Source organism: Macrotis lagotis, chromosome 5 (genome assembly GCF_037893015.1).
Source record: "Macrotis lagotis isolate mMagLag1 chromosome 5, bilby.v1.9.chrom.fasta, whole genome shotgun sequence".
NCBI classification, from domain to species: Eukaryota; Metazoa; Chordata; class Mammalia; order Peramelemorphia; family Peramelidae; genus Macrotis; species Macrotis lagotis.
In genome coordinates this window covers 235,568,989-235,589,125 of record NC_133662.1, presented here as the reverse complement: position 1 = coordinate 235,589,125, position 20,137 = coordinate 235,568,989, and the positions used below count along the sequence as shown (strand labels likewise).

The 20,137-nt window shown below is 42.2% G+C and overlaps 1 protein-coding gene across 1 annotated transcript in view; it reads right to left on the bottom strand.

Annotated features, from left to right (window-relative positions):
• LOC141490141 (acid-sensing ion channel 2-like) overlaps positions 1–19,883 on the bottom strand; it is a 349,550-nt gene extending 329,667 nt beyond the window's left edge. Inside the window, exons 1-2 of the mRNA XM_074190397.1 lie at positions 19,681–19,883; positions 19,154–19,634 (exon numbers count right to left, since the gene is read on the bottom strand). Of these exons, the coding sequence (XP_074046498.1) occupies positions 19,154–19,634; positions 19,681–19,883 (684 nt within the window). The remainder of the gene's footprint in view (positions 1–19,153; positions 19,635–19,680) is intronic.
• Positions 19,884–20,137: the final 254 nt, after the last annotated feature.

The window sequence follows — 20,137 nt, the reverse complement described above, 5'->3', positions numbered from 1 at the left end:
CTGGAGTCAGGAGTACCTGAGTTCAAATCTGGCCTCAGACACTTAATAATGACCTAGCTGTGTGACCTTGGGCAAGTCACTTAACCCCACTGTCTTGCAAGAAACCAAATTTCACATAATTATTATACTGCTTTGACTAGCACCAGGTGTCCTCTGAGCTTGAACAAGCACTGAATAAGCTTGGACAAGTTCTGGTCATGAAGCCCTGCTATATATCCAACTTGTCACATTATTGCTGCTGCCCTTCCTTGATAAGGTTCACCAAGTAATCACTGGTAAGAATAAGGATTAAGATCTGCCTTCCCTAAAGCAAGTTCCCCCACTTCAGGGCATTTGCTAATTTGCCTTCTTGCTTTCAAGCCATTTCTCTCTTAGAAAATGAACTTCTGTTTGATTTCTGGTCACCCACAGGTTAGAGGCTAGTTTGGTCACCTATGTGACCATCAACAATTCACTTAAGCATCTACTTGTTTTATTTATAGAATGAAACAGTTGGATCAAATGCTCTTTAAGGTCCTTTTCAATTCTAATAAGCCCTATACATAGCCTTAAACTATCATGATGGAGACATTTTTTTAATGGTCATCCTAATCACCCTGCTCATGGACATAAGGGAATCAGAATCACAAAGGAATTACTCATACCACTCACCAATAAAGTTCCTACTATGATACAAAGAATCATCAAAACTTTATGTTTAACATGATTGTGCATGTATAACTTTTTTCAGATTGCTTGTTGTCTTGGGGAGGGGAAAGGTGAGAGAGAAGGAGAAAGTTTTACAAAAATGGTTAAAGCTATCTCTACAAGTAATTGGAAAGAAATACAATATTATTAAAAATGAGTCATCAAAACAACAAACTAGATGTTTTAAAGGAAAATTTGGGGGGGGAATATGAAGAGAAGAGTTTGTATAAAAGTGAAAGAATTTTAGGAAACAAACTGCCCCCTACCTTGGAAAGGAATCAACCTTCCTCTTTCTCACTCCCTGCCTTAAACTATCTGTCCCTATAAACAGTTTAAGTCACTTTGTCATGCTGCTGAAAATTCTACAAATTGTCATAAATAGGTAAACTTCAGTAATGGAGAACTAAGAACTGAAAAACAGAGATGGGTATAGGAAAAGTCACAGAAGGGGACTTGGATCTATCTACTCTTGGGTGGAGACAAAGGCAAATTTTCAGTATTCTAAAATGGGAGTGCCATTTCTTTCTTCTATACTTGCATTTTACTTCATACCTGTCTGACAATCCTTTCTTTGGCTTCATCAATCCTCTTAGATGTAAAAGTAGGCATCATTCACATTCTTGACTTTTTTCCTTCTTCCCTTCTTTTCTCATTTTCTCTTTTCTCTCTCACTCTCTGAGCTTATCATTATCATGAGGATGGATGACTTGCAAATGTCTATTTTCATCCTCAACCTCTCTCCTAAGCTCCAGTCTGATATTCATTCCCTTGGAATGACTATCAATTCACCTCAATTGGATCATATTCCAAACCAAGGTTTTCACAACTAATGTACTCATCATAAAAAGCCTGGATGCATTATGTACTAGCCATATAATTTTGGGAAAGTCTTAGAATGTCTCTAAGTCTCAATTTTCTCTTTTGTAAAATTGAAATTATAATACTTGTCCTATCTGCCTACCAGAGCCACTGTGACAAATGAATGAAGGAATGAAAATGGAAATAGTCATAAATTGTACATTAATAGGAGTTACACTGATCATGACCTTGATCTCATTACCAATGTGTTCTAACTGGGACCTAAGCAGCCATGTCAAGTCTAACAAGCCCAAGATCTTTCACAATAAATAATGGAAGCCACCTCATCTAGGCAAGAATTTTAGAAACAAAAAGCCTTCTGATATAAAAACTGAGGTTGTGTTTTCCTTGTTGGTTAAAGTATTTGCTGCTTGTAGAATATTCAACAAAAAGGTTCTCATTTCATGTACTGTCAAAAATATAATGTAATTAGAGTGATGCTAAATAACCCCAGCTGTTCAGAGAAATTTGAATCTTAAATCAACCCTGCCTGGAAGCATAGCACGTAAGCAGCTGTGTTGAAACCAGATCTGATAGAAATCCAGTGCCAGAAAAGTTCAGACTAGATTATGCCCAGTTCTTTGTTATACATCTCAGTTCTCTCCCTCCCCCTTATCTGCTCCTCCTTCATTTCTCTTGGGGGACCATTATTCTTCCAGTCATCCAGGTGACATCCTTGACTTTCTTCTCCTTACTCTCCCACTCACCTAAAGTCTACAAATTTTTTTTAATATTTTGTGAAATGTTTTTCTCTATAATTGAATTTCTTTCTAATTTCATGTATTTTATTTTGTGCATTTAAAAATCTTATTCTGAGAGAGGGTTCATAGACCTGCCAAAGGGGGTCTCTAACAAAAAAAAATGGTTAAAACAAACAGACAAACCAACCCTGCTCTATATTCCATCCGCTGCCAAGTCTTAAGACTTTTAATCTCCACATTCTTTCTTGCATCCAATCCCCTTCTCTCCACTTAAATAGCCTCTATTCTAGTTGGAACTAAATCACTTCTCACCTGGACTCTTGCAATTGCCTCCTAATTGGTCTCCCTGCTTCTAGTCTCTCTCCTCCTAGTCAGCTTCCACACGGCTGTCAAATTGATGCTTAAAACACAAATCTGACTATGTCTCTCCCCTGCTAAAGTAGTCAGTGTCTTCTCACTGTTTTCAGAAAGAAATACAAATATTATTCTGGCCTTTCAAGTCTCCCATAATCTGGATCCCTGCTACCTTTTCAGTCTTAATGAACAGTGCCCCATATTATTTACTCTTCCTATTCAAACTGACCAGCTGATATCATCCACATACACAATCTATTTCCCACACCCAAGTCTTAGGAATGCATTTTGTTGTTAAGTCATTTTTCAGTCTTGTTGGACTCCTTGTGATATCTTGTTGGGTTTCTTGGCAAAGACACTGGAGTGATTTACCATTTCCTTCTCCAGTTCATTTGACAGATGAGGAAACTGAGGCAAACAGGTGGCTTGCCCAGGATTACACAGCTAATAATGTCTGAGATCAAATTCGAACTCATGAAGATGAATCCTTCTTACTTCAGGGTCGGTCCTGTGTATCTCAGTGACACCACCTACCTGCACTGGAATGTCTTACCCTTCTGCCTCAGTATCCCTTAGATTCTTTAGATTCCTTCAAAGCACAAGTCAGTCACATAACATAGTACACAGACCTTTCCCAAAACCCACAATTGCTTTGTTTAGTAAGCAGGTGCACGTCTTCTCCTCCCTTTCTCTTCAAACTGTCTCCTGAAGGGAAATATAAACTCCTTGGGGAAAGGGACAATTTCACTTTTTTTTTCCTCTTTAGATTCTCTGGATCTTGCATGCAGTCAGTTCTTAATAAATGTTTGTTGAGTTAAATGGAAAAAAAATGAGTTGGTTTGTAGTCTGGCTCCAAACCAAACTATTTGAAAGTATGCTCTGCAATTTAACAGATCAAGAGAATCTCTCCAAATAGGCTTTCAAATCTTTGTGCAAGGGAGTATACAGAGAAAGCGTAAAATAAATGGTAATAAAATGAATAAAACCGCGCCTCACTCTCAAGTCTTTGAGGTGCTTCGATAAATCATATTCTTTCCCTAATTTGCTCTGTGAGACTGTACTGGAAAAACAGGCATCCAACCTCATCTGACTTACTAAACATCACACTTAGATTTATGACTTTCAGCCTACAGCCTACAGAATCCATTTAAAAGTTTGGTGTTTTTTAAAAAATAATTTTCATTGGTAAGGGCTCAACAAGAAAATGAAATCTAGTGCTTTTAGTGACTAAAGTAGCAACAATTTTCTAATCTGCCATGCAATCCAAATTGCTAAGCGGATGATTGCTTTAATATTTGGAGGAACCAAAAAAAAAAAAAACCCCAACAAAAACTGAACTCTCAACAGGAGGAAACAGATGTTGCTGCTGTCCAGGGCCTGATGAGGCTGGAGAAAATCCTGCTTTTCTACACACATACTGGCTGTGTGACCATGGACAAGTCCCCTCATCTCTCTCAGCTTCAGTTTCCTATTTCAGTTTCAGATCTCACAGGGTTGCTGTGAGGAAAGTGGTATGTAGTTGACTAAACATTAGAAATGAGTTATAAAAAAATGAATGCTATCTCTGTTGATGACACTAATACCAATAATACAGACACAAATCTTTTGCACCATTAGAATTTTCACTCCCACTCCACAATGGCTTGGGATAAATGTATGTTAAAAAAAAAAAAAGAAGAGGAACAGCTAGGTGGTGAAGTGGATAGAGCACTGGCCCTGGAGTCAGGAGAACCTGAGTTCAAATTTGACCTCAGATACTTAATAATTACCTAGGTGTGTGGCCTTGGGCAAGCCACTTAATGCTACTGCCTTGCAAAAAAACCTCAAAATCTAAGAAGAATGATGATGCTGATGCTGATAAAAGTGTCTTCTGTGGACTTAACTAAAATTCATGTATCTCCAGCACTTAATGATGCCTGGTCCACTGCAGTTGTTTAAAAAATAAATGCTCCTTGAGTGTCTGACTAAACCACATGAAAAGGGGGTAGTGACTGCTGGCAGAGGTTGCTAATTTATACTTCTCCCCTTCAGCGTTTTTTAGTATCTTTTAGAGGCAAATTGAAGCTTTGTTCTAGGCAGCCTGGAGTAATAGATAACTAACTTGACCTTGAAGTTGAGAAAACTTAGATTCCAGTTGGGATCTTCTAACAAAAAAGGCAATTGACTTAACCTTTCCTTGTCCCAGACAACTCTGTAAGGGTATAAATTGCAGCACAGGTGTTGATCTGCCTTAGTAAAAGGGAGTTTCCTCATCAGGAATTCTCTATGCTAATGAAATCACAGGTTTGGACAATTTGCATGGCCTCTTGCTCATTACAAGGAGAAGAGCATGATGGAAATTGAGCTTAACCTCATCTCTGAGTTTAACCTTATCTCTGGAAAAACTTACTGGGAGGTATTGATGGATGTATGGAGGAAACTTTGCCCGAACCTGATGAGACAAAAGGAATCTACTCACTCTAAGTCAGCTAGGACTAAAGATTAGGGACAACATACACACACACACACACACACACACACACACACACACACACTCACTTTCCCTCATGTAATGCAATCTGTGCACTGATTTGGAGTATGATCTTTTTATAACTTCTCTTCCTTCTAAACTTCAATCCCTACAGGTATAAAATGAGAAAGAGACCACTTAACCCTCAGAGAACCACCATAAAAATTTATAAAGAATTCCTAGATTAAAGGTGCTGTAGGAACTGGAAGCATCATTAACCCAACCCTAGAAAAACATACTTTTATTTCTTGGAGCCTTTGTTGGAGAGGGTGAAAATTTCTATTCTCATAGATCAGACCATAGAAGAGTTTTCCAGCTCTTTCAATCCATCAATAAACACTTATTCAGTACTTAATCTGTTGTCAGGCATTATGGATACAGATAAAAGAACTATACCAGCCTTACAATGTATCATGAGAGACAAGAAGTTCCTAATTCAGTTGATATAATATATAAAAATATGGCATAATGAGTTGAGAGTCATTCTGGAAGATTCAGGTTCAAATTTTCACTGACAAATATTGGCTGTGTGACCTTGGGCAAGTCACTAAACTTCTCAAGTCTCTAGTCAACTTTTTAAGAAAATAAGGGGCAGAGATAATATATTTTTTTTAGATTTTTGTTATTTTTAGGTTTTTGCAAGGCAAATGGGGTTAAGTGGCTTGCCCAAGGCCACGAAGCTAAGTCATGATTAAGTGTCTGAGACCGGATTTGAATCCAGGCACTCTTGACTCCAGGGCCGGTGCTTTATCCACTACGCCACCTAGCTGCCCCACAGAGATAGTATTGAGCTGCAATGGTAGAGGGAGCCTCCAATACCAAGGAAATCCTCTCAATTTCTACTAAATATATACAGAAATTAAGGAATCTAAAAAATGAGAATGAAAAGGCATGCACTGGAGGTAAGCAGAGGGAGTATTCATTTTTTCAGGCTTGTCAGGACTGGAAACTAGGTATCAGGAAGAAAAGAGAATAAACAACAATAAATATATAGTCTTAATATGTGTAGGAGGATCAAGCAATGGAAGCAAAAGCCCTCTATAAAATCTATGAGTTAGGGGCAGCTAGGTGGCGTAGTGGACAAAGCACCGGCCCTGGAGTCAGGAGTGCCTGGGTTCAAATCCGGTCTCAGACACTTAATCATGACCTAGCTGTGTGGCCTTGGGCAAGCCACTTAACCCCATTTGCCTTGCAAAAAAAACTTATCTCTAAAATCTATGAGTTAGATGACACCTTAGATATCATCTATTCTAAGTCCCTCATTTTACAGGAGAGGAAACTGAGACCCTGAGGGGAAAACTGAGTTGTCTATACCCACAGAATAGTAAATAGTAGAGCTGGGATTCAAACTCAGGTTTTCAGGTTCAACATCTTGTTATCTTTACAATACACAGCACCAGAAACAAGGGTTTCCCATAGCTAATCAGGAAACAAAAGCATGCCTTGATCACAGTCAGAGACCTAGAATATAAGCATACCCAGATCCTGCAGATTACCCATTCCCTTTTACATCCTCCTCCTATGCCCTGAAGATATTAAGATGCTTTAGTCCCTTGGTAAAACACAGTGTGTGTAGATTTGTGTTTAAAAGCACGTGTGTGTGTGTGTGTGTGTGTGTGTGTGTGTGTGATGTGTAATTTAGGAGGTGGGGTGTAAAGAGATCCTACAGTAAGCAAAAGGCAGTGTTCCAGTAGGTTCTCTGATTCCAAATTTAGTGTTCTTTCCACTAAACAAAGCTATCTACCAAAAAAGAGAATATGTGTAATGGTTAGAAAATGAGTTTTGAGCTCAGGGATATCTGAATTCAAATCTAACCTCCAGTTGTGTGGCCCTAGAAGAGTCCCTTAAAGTCTGAATACTGGGAATAAGTTTCAATGATCAATAGTTGCAGAGAAGTTGCAGACTTTCCATTAGAAACTCTCCTTACCAGAAATTCTCTTTGCCAATGAAATAACATGTCTGGTTCAACAACGGGACTACCTGATCCCACTTTGGACTTTTTCATTGACCATTCAAAGGAGAGTTCTCTACAAATCACTTATGGGGGAAATCTTGCTCTTAGGTTCAGGAGACATTTCCTACAGTCACAAAATCACACAACTTCAGAGCTGGAAAGGACCTCAGAGGTCAGCTCTTCCAATGCATATTGAAACAAGAATCCTTTCTGGAGCAAATTTACAAATGGGGTTCTAATCCTTGCTAGAAAACCTCTAGGATGCATTTTACTGCAAAACAACCAAATGTATCTGACTTCAATTTCTATCCATTACTTCTCTGGTGTCAAATAGGACAAACAGAAGTCCACTCTTTCTTTTACATATCAGTCCTTCAGATACTTGAATATAATTTCCCTCACCCCCCAACTAAGTCTTTTCTTCTCCAGGTTTAAGCATCTTCAGTTCCTTCCACTAATTCTCATGTCATTCATGGGTCCTTCACCATTCTAGCTGTCTTTCTCTAGATTATCACTGTCTTTCCTAAAATGTGGTACGTGGAACTGGAAGCAACTCTCCATTTGGAGTTTGAGGATGGTGCACAACAGTACATCCCTCACCTCTCTAAGCCCGGATGGGATATTTTTCATATAGAAGCCTAAGACAGCAGCAATTTTCTTTTTTGACATATCAAAAGAGTTGACTAAAATTGAATTCGCAACACATTAAGATCATTTTTTTTAGACCCACTCATGATTTTCCTCCCCCCCCCAGTTCAAGGGGAATGAGGGGACAGTGGAAAGTATTCTGAACTATCTGCTGTGGGACCTTGGTTCAATCATTCACCTTCTCTAGACTTATTTTTTCCATCTGTAAAATGAGGAAGTCAGAAGAGATGACCTTCAGGCTTCACTCCATCTTTAGATTCTTTGATTCTAGGATTTTGTGAGCACAATATAAGACTTTACATGTAATTTTATTCAGTTTTGTCTGATTAGATTTAGCCCAAGGCTCCAGGCTAATAAGACCCATTATGTAATATGCTAGCTATTTTCCCTAGCTTTGTGTCACCTGAAAATCTGATAGGTGTGCCATCTTGAACTTCTCCAAGTCATTGATAAAGCACAGAAACAATGATAGAAAAACCTCCAGATAATCTGACATCAAAGGATGAATGCAAAAGGCCAAAATCATTCAAGCAATCTTTTATCTACCTAATTAAATAATCATATTTTCCTTCTATCTCTATCTTTTCCATAAAAAGAGGATAGGAGACTTTATCAAATACTTTATGGACAAATGTTACTTCTTGCATTCCCCTGATCTACCAATCAATTGAAAAAGGAAATGAAGTTAGTCTTTTTATTTATTTATTTTGTTGTTGAAGTCATCCTGGTGATTTTCTTGTGACCAACCATTTTCTTTTCTAGGGAGTTACCTACCCAGTTTTTTGATAAAACATTCTAGAATTTTGCCAGAAATCAAAGTCAAGTTTACCATCTTATAATTCCAAAACTCTATCCTCTTCCCTTTGTTTTTTGCAAATCAAGACAACACTGTCCCTTATCTGATCCTCTGTCCTTGTCCTATTCTCTTTCCTGTCTTCCCAACACCAGTGACCCTGTGTAGCCCAACAATCACATCCTCTAGTTCTCTAGTTCTTTCAGCATTTTAGACTATATTTCAACAGGGCCAGCTAACATTTAGCCAGGTAATATCAACAAGAGCAGGTAGATGTTCTTTCACTAAATAATTATACATATATGTATATATATATACATACATACATACATATATATATATATATATATATATATATATATATATATATATATATATATATAGTGGGTAACAATTGTCTCATTTTAAAAAATCACTCCATGTCATTAGTCCTTTTCATAAAGAAAAGATGAACAACAATTAGTTATTAGTCTGCTTCATGGCTCAAAGGTCAGTCTTTTGGGAGGAAATGGTGGCAGGGAAGGAAAGAGTTCATGGTGGCCACGTTATATCTCTTTTTTCAGTTATCATGGTTCTGTCCACCCCAAGCAATGATCCTATCTCTTCTCTGATCTTTCTCTCAACAAGAATTTTGTTAAAAAAAAAAAAAAAAGAACCAGACCTTTTTATTATCCTTAGCTTCAGTTCATTTTGATTTTCAATATTCCGGATCCTTTTCGTAGAACCATGTCATATTTTTGGATATATCTTTTGCTACTTGCCTATATATAAAGAGACTGGATCTGTGACTTTGTTGATATTAGGGACTCCAGGGGAAGAAATGCCTTATCACTGCAAACCAGCACCTTCTTAGCAATTTACTAAAGTGACTTAGAGTATTAAGAAGTTAAAGCCCAAGGACCCAGGCATCCCTCAATCAATTTGTTCCAAAAGTGGAACTTGAAATGAATTTTTCTAGTTTTGAGGCCAGCTCCATTGTGTCATGCTGCCTTCTGTCATGTCTTTTTTTAAAAAATCTAACTTTGAAGAGTTCCCTATGCATCCACACCAGTGTCTTTAGACAGGTTCCCATCTTCCTCATTAGAATTATTTTTAAGACCTTCAGAATTTATCCTTTAGAATTTTCCACATCTCTTGGATTGACTTTCCCTCTAGAGTTTTAGTCTATGATACCATTCCTACCCTTCTCCCCCCTGAAATTTAAATAGAGCAAGTCCAACTTTCCTCTCCTCTGCCTCAAATTTCAAGGTGGTAGAGTGACTTTCCCTCTATATTTAGTTAATCCATGTGGCTGAGCATCAGGACTAGAGTAGAATTCTCTTTATTAGTTCTTTTGCTTTCTAAAGGATGCAATTATCAATAAAACAAATTGAGAAGTTTATCAGCTACTCCCTTGGAAGGCAAGAAGAAAAGGAACATTCTAGCACAGAGATTCTTAACCTGGATCCATGAACTTATTTAAAAGAAATTTCAATGACTGTATTTCATCACAAATGGCTTCCCTTGTAATCCTGCATATTTTATCTTATGCATTTAAAAACCAGACTATCAAAAGGGTCTATGGTACATCAAAATTCTAAGAATCCCTGAGCTAGTAGTTGCTCAGATAAATGAAATACCCCAAAGCCATCCCTCCTAAAGCACTGATACTTTAGTATTCTGGGATCCCAAAGGAGTTTTTAAGTGAATCTCCCCTCATCTTACTCTGACGACCTTGTGACCACAGGCATTCAAACCCAATTAAAGGAGACATAAGGAAACCAGCTGTTCAGATTCCCCCCCTACAGCTCACAGGGTAATGAGAATGGGCTACATGCAATGCAGAGAGTGCATCTTTCATTTGCAGCCAATTTGAACATTCTTGCCCAGACACAGCCTGGAGGCACGTCACAGAACCCACCATGCAAGATGACTAATGAGCTAGATAGATTCTACTCCTCAGAGGTGATAAAAAGCACCCTCTAGCACCCCATTTCAAAATCTCTTCCTGACCTCTAGGAGAGCTTAACTTCAAGTCTGGGCCCGTCAGAGCAGAATTCTGAGAAAGATTCCAGAAAGGTGGCCTGGCCCTACTAAGGGATAATTTACACAATCAAATAGCTTTAAGGTTGACCAACAACTTTCCACACAGGAATCCTGCAAGGGAGGTGGTTCAAATCACATGATTTTCCATTTTATCAATGAGGAAACTGAGGATCAGAGAGGTTAGATAACTTGCCCAAAGCACCATGTCTATTGTTCCCATCAGCCACTACTATTTCCAATATAGGATATTATCCATCGAAGGGTTAAAAAGCAAAAGAGAGAATGCTGACTTATAGGCAAAGTGACTTGAGTTCAAATACCACCTAAGATACTGGATGACCCATAGGCAATCTCTGAACATCTCTAAGCTTCAGTTTCCTCATCTTATAAGCAGGGGAGATAGTAGTTGCTCCTTCTTTACAAAGTTGTTGCAATGAAAAAAAAATGAGTTTAAATAAAAAAAAAAATTCAGACCCTAAAATGCTGTGTAAATGTGGACTATTTTCATTTGGACACAGAGGAACCCAGTTTAAATTTTCCATTTTTCAATTTAATATTTTTGGAGCCTGGACAAGTCAATCTATCCCTCTGAGTCCCAATTTCCTCTTAAGTAAAATAAGAGTGTTAGATTGAATTCCTGTTAGTTTTAAGCTCTATGATCTCATAGATTCAGCCAATCCCAACTCCCCTTATGAATTATTTCAAGGGCAGGCTTTGACCACCATTGTATAATATCTTCCATTTACAGCATGTAAATGGATTTCTTCCCAGTACCCTCATGGCATTTCAGCTCCCAGAACTCTCCCTCTGGGGAGAGAACTCTGTTTAGGTCCAGTTTACTGATGGTTATTAGGCATTTAAAGAGTGCTTTACAATATATCTATATAATCTCTTGGGAACCTCACAGCACCTCTGCAATGCTGGTGTCATCTTGTCTCTTACATCGTGATATCTTCTTGGTTTTCTTCAATAACAGAGGAAAAGAACTAGACAATCAACCATTATCATCCCTATTTTAAAGATAAGGAAACTAAGGCAGAGAGAGGTTAAATGACTTGCCAGAACCATATAACTAGCCTCTGAGAAAAGTAGAATTTGAGGTCAGGTCCAAGTCTAGCACTCTAACCACTGTGCAACCTAACTGTCCTGGAACCCTTGGGCGAAAGACTTATAACCTTGGTCAAGTCACACAGCCTCTGTTTCTTCATCAGTAAAATAAGAGATTAGGAGTAGATCAGTGGTGTCAGACTCAAATAAAAATGAATTCCTATGAATTGCATATCAACTCAGGAAATCAGAAATGAACATTATATATGTTAAATTGTTTATTTTGTTAAACAATTTTTAATTATATTTTTAAATGGTCTGGTTGCACTTGGGAGTTTTGGACCAGTAGGCAGTATATGTGTGACACCTCTGGATTCAATGATCTCCAAAGGTCGTTCTCTACCTTGAAATCTTATGATATTATTAGGTGGTCCAGTAGCTAATCCATTCCTAGCATCTTTAACTAACCAAAATGCCTAGAAGAAGGAGGAGTTCTTTTGTCAGAAAGTAGGCATCTAGAGGCTGAATTGGATCAATTGTGTAGCCGTCTGATTGACAGAGCTTTGATTGGCTCTGACAATACCTCCTCCCCCCCAAGAATCAACTGTATTTTGGTCAATTCTGCTGCTTGAGGCTCTCAGTCTATATTGGATTTCTTACTGTGTTTCCCCAAAGTGAAATCACTGGGTAAAGGTCCACATGTTTCTTGTAGAAACATCTATCAATCATCTTCTGTGCTTTAACACTTTCAATAATGTGCACATTTCAGCTATGACTGCTACTCCAATTCAGTCATTTTTGAGATTTCAGAACTCTGTCCTTTCTCCTATCTAAATATCACTTGGGGCAAAGAGTATGTGAATGGGACTGTAGAGACCATTTGGTTTAATGGGGAGAGAACTGGACTCTTACTTCACCTCTGGCTCTTCCCAGCCATGCCATGTGAACTGTTCTGTATCTCAGTTTCCCCTTCTGTGAAAAGGGGATAAATAGTAATGGGGTATCTCCCCTCCAGGAATGAAATGAGGATCATAAAGTACTTTGCAAACATTAAAGTATTAGATAAATGACAGCTATTATTATTATTATTATAATTATTAGAGCAATCCTTTCAGGATAATAAGAAAAAAGCCTGAAAGCTAGAAGGGGCTTACTAACTATGTAACCCTAGACAGGTCACTTAACCTCTATTTGCCTCTGTTTCTTCATCTATGAAATGAGGATAATAATAGCACCTACCCACCAGGATTATTGTGAGGATGAAATGAAATAATTACTGTACCGCACTCAGAATCAGGATGCCAGGCCCATAGGAGGCACTATATAAATATGAGCCTCTATCGTATCTATATCTATATGCAGATATGGGCAGTTAGGTGGAGCAGTGGATAGTGCACTGGCCTTGGAGTCGGGAGGACCGGAGTTTGAATCCAGTCTCAGACACTTGACAATTACCAGCTGTGTGACCTTGGGCAAGTCACTTAACTCTGCCTTGCAACCAGGGGCATCTCTAGGCATCCTGATTCATATCTGACCCCTGGATCAAAATGACTCTGGGAGAGAAAGTACGGTTGGTGACTTAGCACAGTGCTACCTCGCTCATATCCTATTTATGTGCTTGTCATGGTATTTCCTCCCTGATGTCATGGTCTTTTTCAAGAATGAAGGACAAAGCTCATAATCATAGACACATACACATATATGAATACAGTAAATATACATATGGGTATATATATATATATAATATAGTCTATAAATATATATGAAATATTTTATTTTATTATCATTATTAGTAGTATTATCATCATCTACTTCAAACCCCTCATTTTACAAGGGGGAAAACTGAGGCTCAGGGAAGTTAAACAGTTTGTTCAAGGTCACACAGATAGTAAATAGCAAGGTTAGGAACTTAAGCTTGCTGTTTGCCTTTTTATTGACTCAACCTTTGTTTCTTTCATAGGCTTGTCCCAGCTAGCAAGAAGACCCCTGCTCAGATAGGACCATATATTTCAAGCTGAAAGGGACCTCAGAGGTCCAGTAAGGCCAGTAAATCAAATCCATCTTTTTGCAAAGAAGGAAATGGAGGCATAGAGTGATTTGTCCAGGATCAACTGGCTGCAAAATATCTGGGGTGATATTTGAAACCAGATCTTGATGTCAAATGCAGTGCTCTTTCCTCTATAGAGTACTGATTCTCAATAGCAAAGGGATGTTTCTTATTCTCCTAAATCAGGGATGGGAAATCTTTTTTCTGCCAAGGGTCATTTGACTATTTATAACAACATCTGCACGTAACACAAAATTATCAACTCAAAAATCAGCCTGTGATAATTAGTCAAATATTTAATTAATTTACCCTTAAAGAGCTCCTAGATTTGTTGAATTTCGAGTCCCACCTGTGGTTACCATGATAGCAGCCAGACCAAATGATTTTGTGAACCTTATACAGCTGGTGGGTGGAATGTTCCCTGGCCTGTCTTAAAAAGACCCCACCTTCAGAAGGATTTTGCCTTTTTCTGAATAGTTTTTCCACAGAATATGTCAGTATTCTATAGAAATGCTGCCCAGAGACTCCCTTTTTCCTCTCTTGTTGATAGCAGCAATCTGTTTTAGAGGGTTCAAAACAAATATCATTTCTTTTAGTTTTAGGAAATGTTTTACTGAGAACATACAGGACTCAAACTCAGTAATATTTAAAATCATTCATACTTTTTAATAGTATAAATTTACTCATAGGAAGGGCAAGGTAGAAGAATAGGTAGAAAGATCACTTGAAGTCAGGAAGACCTGAGTTCAAATCCTTCTTCTGACATTTACCATCCATGGATCTAGGCAAATCACAAGGCAAATCTCTAAGACTGGAAGTTTTAGTAAGTACTGACCTGTATTGGTGGAAGAAGTTTCCTCATCAGTGAAATTAGAAATTAAGTCCAGAAATTAAAAAAAAACCAACAGCAAAGTTATACAAAATGTTTTCTTGGTTTTTGTTCATTTAACCATATTAAATGACTTTTGACTCCATCTGAGGTTTTTCTTGGCAAAGATAATGGAATGGCTCACCATTCCCTCTTGCAATTCATTTGACAGATGAGGAAACTGAGGCAAACAAGGTTAAGTGATTCATACAGTTAGTGAGTGTCTGAGGTCAAATTTGAACTTAGGTCTTCCTGATTCCAGCTTCAGTGCTCCATACTCTCAGCCACCTAGCTATATCTAATGTTTTCCTTGCAACAATTTCATGAACTAGGCAATGCCAGTATTATTGCTATTTTGCAAATGAGAAAATTGTAATTCAGAAAGGGGAAGCAACTTATTAATATCATATAGTTAGGAGTGGTAGTGCTGTGATTTGAACTAAGGACTTTTAAATTCAAATACAAAGTTCCATTTTTCCATATAAGCTATGGTGTGAAGGAAACAGGTAACTACTCCTTAGCCCTTTCTGTGTCCATATCCCCCCAGTCCTATCAGAAGTAAAAGAATTCCCCTAAACATATGAAAAATGTCTCACTGCTTGCTGGTTCAGCAATTGACTCTCTTGTAGCTTATATATATATAGCTGCCACCCCCTCTCCCTATACAACACATACCTCTAACTATATATAGCATCCTAAGTATGGGGTCCAAGTAACTGCTAGAACTGGCTCTCTCATGAGAAGTCTCGATCCTAGCCAATAAATGGAAAGACTGCTCTTTGTAGCACCAGAAAAGACAGCAGAAGTGCCCAAACTTCCAGAGCCAGAAATTCTAGTGCCATGGGATAGAATGGGCATAGAGAAAGTGAAATTTTTTTCATTAATGATGCTAATTGGATTAGTAGTTGGAAAATTACACCAAATCCAAATAATGTAAACAGCCACACTCAAGAATGTTCTGGAAAAAGGGAAATCCCCCAGACATTCCCAATCCCCTTCCCTCAAACATGCCCAGGTAGTCGTATAACACACATTCAGGACAAAGGTCCATTGGCATGATAGAAGAAAGGTTATGGTGAGAGCCAGTGTACCATTTCCATGATGAACTGAGTTCCTTTGGGAGAACAAGAGAAGTTGAAAAATCATTCAAAGCATTGTCCCACTTCTTTCCCTTTCCCCCATTAAATTAACAGAAAATTGCCAGTTGTAAAACAGGAAAAGAATCTGAGGCTAGATCCCAGTCCTTGGGATACCAGTCCTTGTTGTAAATAATTCATTAAAATTCGCCCAGAGATTGACTAGAGGTCTTGGAAGAAGCTGATCCTATTGGTGGTATTCTCGGTGGGAGAATGACAGGACCAAATGGCAGGTTAAAGATCCTTCTGGAATGGCTTCCAGAATTCTCAGATAGAAAAGAGTCATCTCCAAAACTGTATTAGTCAACTATTGGTAGATGATGAGAACTAAGGAAATCCCAGAGCATATACTACAGTGTCTGTGTGTGTGTGTGTGTGTGTGTGTGTGTGTGTGTGTGTGTGTGTGTAGGGGGGGGTCTTCTAATTCATTAGGACCAAGCAGCCAACATAGTTGGCTTTAAATAGTAAATTTAAAACTAGAATGTTTCTTAGATTAGAGTTTAATAGTCCAGCCCCCTCAGTTTACAGAAGAGGAAACAGACCTAGAAGGAACTGACTTCCTTCCACCTAAACTGTGATAGAACCAGGATTTGAACCCAGTACTGAAGACTTTTCTTTCCATTATGCCATGCTTCCTCTCAGAGGAGAGAAGAAAGGTATATCCCAAAGTGAAGATGGATATTTTGAGAGAAGCATGAAGAATGTAGAGGTTACATAATAAGAACTTAATAAACACGCTTAAAAGAATGAACCGAGGATTGAGGTGATCCCATCGCCAGGAAGCTTTCTGTCCAAGAGAACTTAAAAAGGTCAAGGGGCTCATGGGAGGGAAAGAAGGATTCATATGGATCTGCTCTATATTTTTTGACCTGATGGGTTTCATTTTTGTAATGTTGGTCACTTGTACCATTTAGCATCCCTAGTTTTCTTCAGAACTCAGCTCAAGTGGTACCCCTCACCTGCTAGTAGGCCTTCCCATCCACTGCCCAGAAGGCAGCAGCTAGTCTGCTTCAGCCTTCGCATCTCCAGCACCTCATTCAGAGCCTGGTCCATAAATGCTCAACAAATTCTTAACTGGAGTTAAAAATTGTTGAAGCTTCCATGCAGATGCATATCTACATTGCTACCATGGTAGGAAGCTATTGATCAGTCAAGCAATAACCAGTCAGCCAAACAGCAGCCTAGACAGATGAAATTCATCTTCACAGAAGTTTGGAATGATGGCCCAAAGGAAGCAGCCCGAGGAGAACAGGGGCCAGGCCTATTTGACAGTTCATCAGCTTAACTGAGACAATAACAAAAACAAATAAACCCCAAGCCAAGAGCAGGAAGGTGATGGGAGGCTTTGATTGGGGCCCACTCCACCTGGAGGCTGAAAGCAACACAAGGGGTACAACCCGGAGGCCACTGTCAAGAAATAATAAAGAAGGAACAGCAGAAACAGCAGATCAGGAAACGTATCGACTTCCACACAGGTGAACGGATATTTGAATTACGGCAAATCCAGATGCTTTTATCTGACCTCTTTCATCATCCATGGAAATCCATGTCCTAAGATCATAAAGACTCAAAGGTCTCCAGTCCAACCACCTCATTTTACAAATGAGCAAACAGAAACTTGACAAGGTCACAGGCAATAAGGGGAAGAATCAGGCTTCAATCTCTGAGATCAAAGACTCTGAGATCAAGAGCTCATTGCATTCTTCCCTCTAACTTCCCATTTTTTGGAGACTGATCACTGGGTATGGTTTCATTTTTACCCCCTCCTCCATAGGTGGTACAGTGGATAGAGCACCAGCCCCCTGGAGTCAGGAAGACCTGGCCTCAGACACTTAATAACTGCCCAGCCTGTATGACCTTGGGGCAAGTCACTTAATCCTATTGCCTTAAATAAATGAAACTTTAAAAAGCCCTCCCCATCAATTTGTATATATTTCTATGAACAAATATTCTTTATGGAATTCAAACCACAGACAACCATCTTCAACAGCATTTTGAAATAAAAATGAAGGAGACACCAAATAGTTAAGCCAGGCTTTTTCTCTCTGGGGCTCTGGAAATCCTAGTTCTCAAGCTCCCCACAAATCTGCCTTCTGCCAGACAGGTGTTTTTATCCACAGCCACCGCATGTGGGGAAGGAGCACGCACGATGGCTTACAAATGCCCACCCAGCAATCTCCTTGTTGCCAACTGTTAGGGTTCTCTCTAGGGCCCCTGCTTCCCAAGCTACTTTCCACAAGGAGAGAATATCCGATGCTGCCTGGCAGCAACTTTTCCTTGGGGAAAGCCCCGGAGCGCTATGGTGGTACCCCCAGCCCTGCTTCTGGGGCTGGATACCCCGCTCCCAGCCTGGGCAGAAGCCCAGGCCACCTGCAGTCTCAGCGACGGGTGACCGTGCCGAAGTTCCCTGCCCAGAAGCTAAACAGAGCTCCAGTGTTTGAGACAGCGGTGTTGGGCAGGCTGCGGAGCCTTCCTCTGGATGCTCAGCAGCTGGCCCGGTTCCTGAATCCATGGGATGGCCGGTCCATTCTCCCCCTGTGCCCCAAAGGCAACAATGCTACCTACTTCCAGAGTTGGTCTCCCCTCTTTCCCCAGCCCCGTCTTCTGAGCACCCCCACCTTCTGTGTGTCATCAGGATGCAGCCCACCCTCTACCTCCCCCCAAAGGCCAACAAATACTCCCTACTTGGAAAGCAACGGTCTCCCCTCTTTCCTCAACCTTTCTTTCGGATCACCCCAATCTCTATGTGTATCATCAGGATCGGCTGGTTCCCCGTCCCCCAAAGGCAACGAATACTCCCTACTTGGAAAGCAACGGTCTCCTCTCTTCCCTCAACCCCTCCTCCGGATCACCCCCAATCTCTATGTGTATCATCAGGATCGCCTGGCCCCCCGTCCCCCAAAGGCAATGAATACTCCCTACTTGGAAAGCAACGGTCTCCCCTCAACCCCTCCTCCGGATCACCCCAATCTCTATGTGTATCAGCAGGATCGGCTGGCCCCCCGTTCCCCAAGACAGCCATGCTACCTACTTCCAGAGTTGGTCTCCCCTCTTTCCCCAGCCCCATCTTCTGAGCACCCCCACCTTCTGTGTGTCACCAGGATGCAGCCCACCCTCTACCTCCCCCCAAAGGTCAACAAATACTCCCTACTTGGAAAGCAACGGTCTCCCCTCTTTCCTCAACCTTTCCTTCGGATCACCCCAATCTCTATGTGTATCAGCAGGATCGTCTTGCCCTCTGTCCCCTAAAGGCAATGAATTCTCTCTACTTGGAAGGCAACGGTCTCCCCTCAACCCTCCTCCGGATCGCCCCAATCTCTAGGTGTATCAGCAGGCTCGGCTGGCCCCCGTCCCCCCAGACAGCCACGCTACCTGCTCCCACAGAGCCGCCTCCCCGCTGCCCCCAGCCCCGCCTTCTGCTGACCCCCCCCTCGGGCTCGGCCCCCCCCGCCCCCCGCCCAGCGGCCCCCCCCGCTCGGGCGGCGTCGGGGTCCCGCGGGCTGCCGGGCCGGGGTGGGGGACTCACGGAGGAGAAGTTGTGCGGGCCGCAGAGCTCCCCGCGGTACTTGCAGGACAGCAGCATGTCCTCCAGCCGGTGGCCCAGGCGGTCCATGAAGGCGGCGCTGATGCCCTCGAAGTGCCGCGGCGGCAGGAAGAGGCGGAAGTCCGCCAGCTTGCGGAACCAGCGGCGGCGCGGCTCGTCGCCCCGGAGCAGCTCGCTGACCAGCGGCCGCGCCGTGCGGTTGGGCAGCAGCAGCCCCAGCCAGTGGCCCGCGTAGTACAGGTCCCCCTTGGAGAGGCGCGGGAAGCGCAGCGGGTTGTTGTTGCACAGCGTGACGGCCGGGAAGGGCAGCTGGCGGCTCCACTCGCGCTGCACCCGCGTGTGCGACGGGAAGCTGAGCCAGTAGAGCAGGCGGTTGGAGGACCAGGACAGCAGCAAGCCCAGCGACGTGCAGAAGGCCAGCACCCAGAGCGCGCGCCGCTGGAAGGAGCCCCCGCCCGCGCCGCCCGCGCCCCCCGCGCCCGCGCCGCCCGCGCCCCCCCGCGCCGCCGGCCGCCGCGCACATGTGCCGCAGCCCGTGCAGCTTAGCGCGGCTGAGCGGCAGCCGCCCCGGCCGCGGGCCCCGGCCGCCTGCCCGGGCCGCCCCGCCGGGCTCCCGCCGGCCCATGGCGGAGCGCGCCGAGCGCGCCGAGGGCCCGAGCGCCGCCGCCCGCGCCGCGGGGGGCAGCCCGGCTGCTCCGGCGCTCCGGCTCATTCATCCAGTCCGCGGCGGCCCGAGGGGGAGGCGGCCCCGGGCAGGCGGAGCCGCCATGGGAGTCCGCCCCGGCGGCGGCGGCGGCAGCAGCAGCGGCGGCGGCGGCGCGCGGCCCGCGCCAGGGAAGCGTGCGCCCGGAAGGAGCCCCGGTGGCGCGGCATGCCCTCCCGGCGCCGCCCCCGCGGGCGCCCACCCGGCACCGGCCGCCGGCCTGGCCCGGGGCCGCGCGCCCTCCGCCGGCCGCCGCCGCCGCC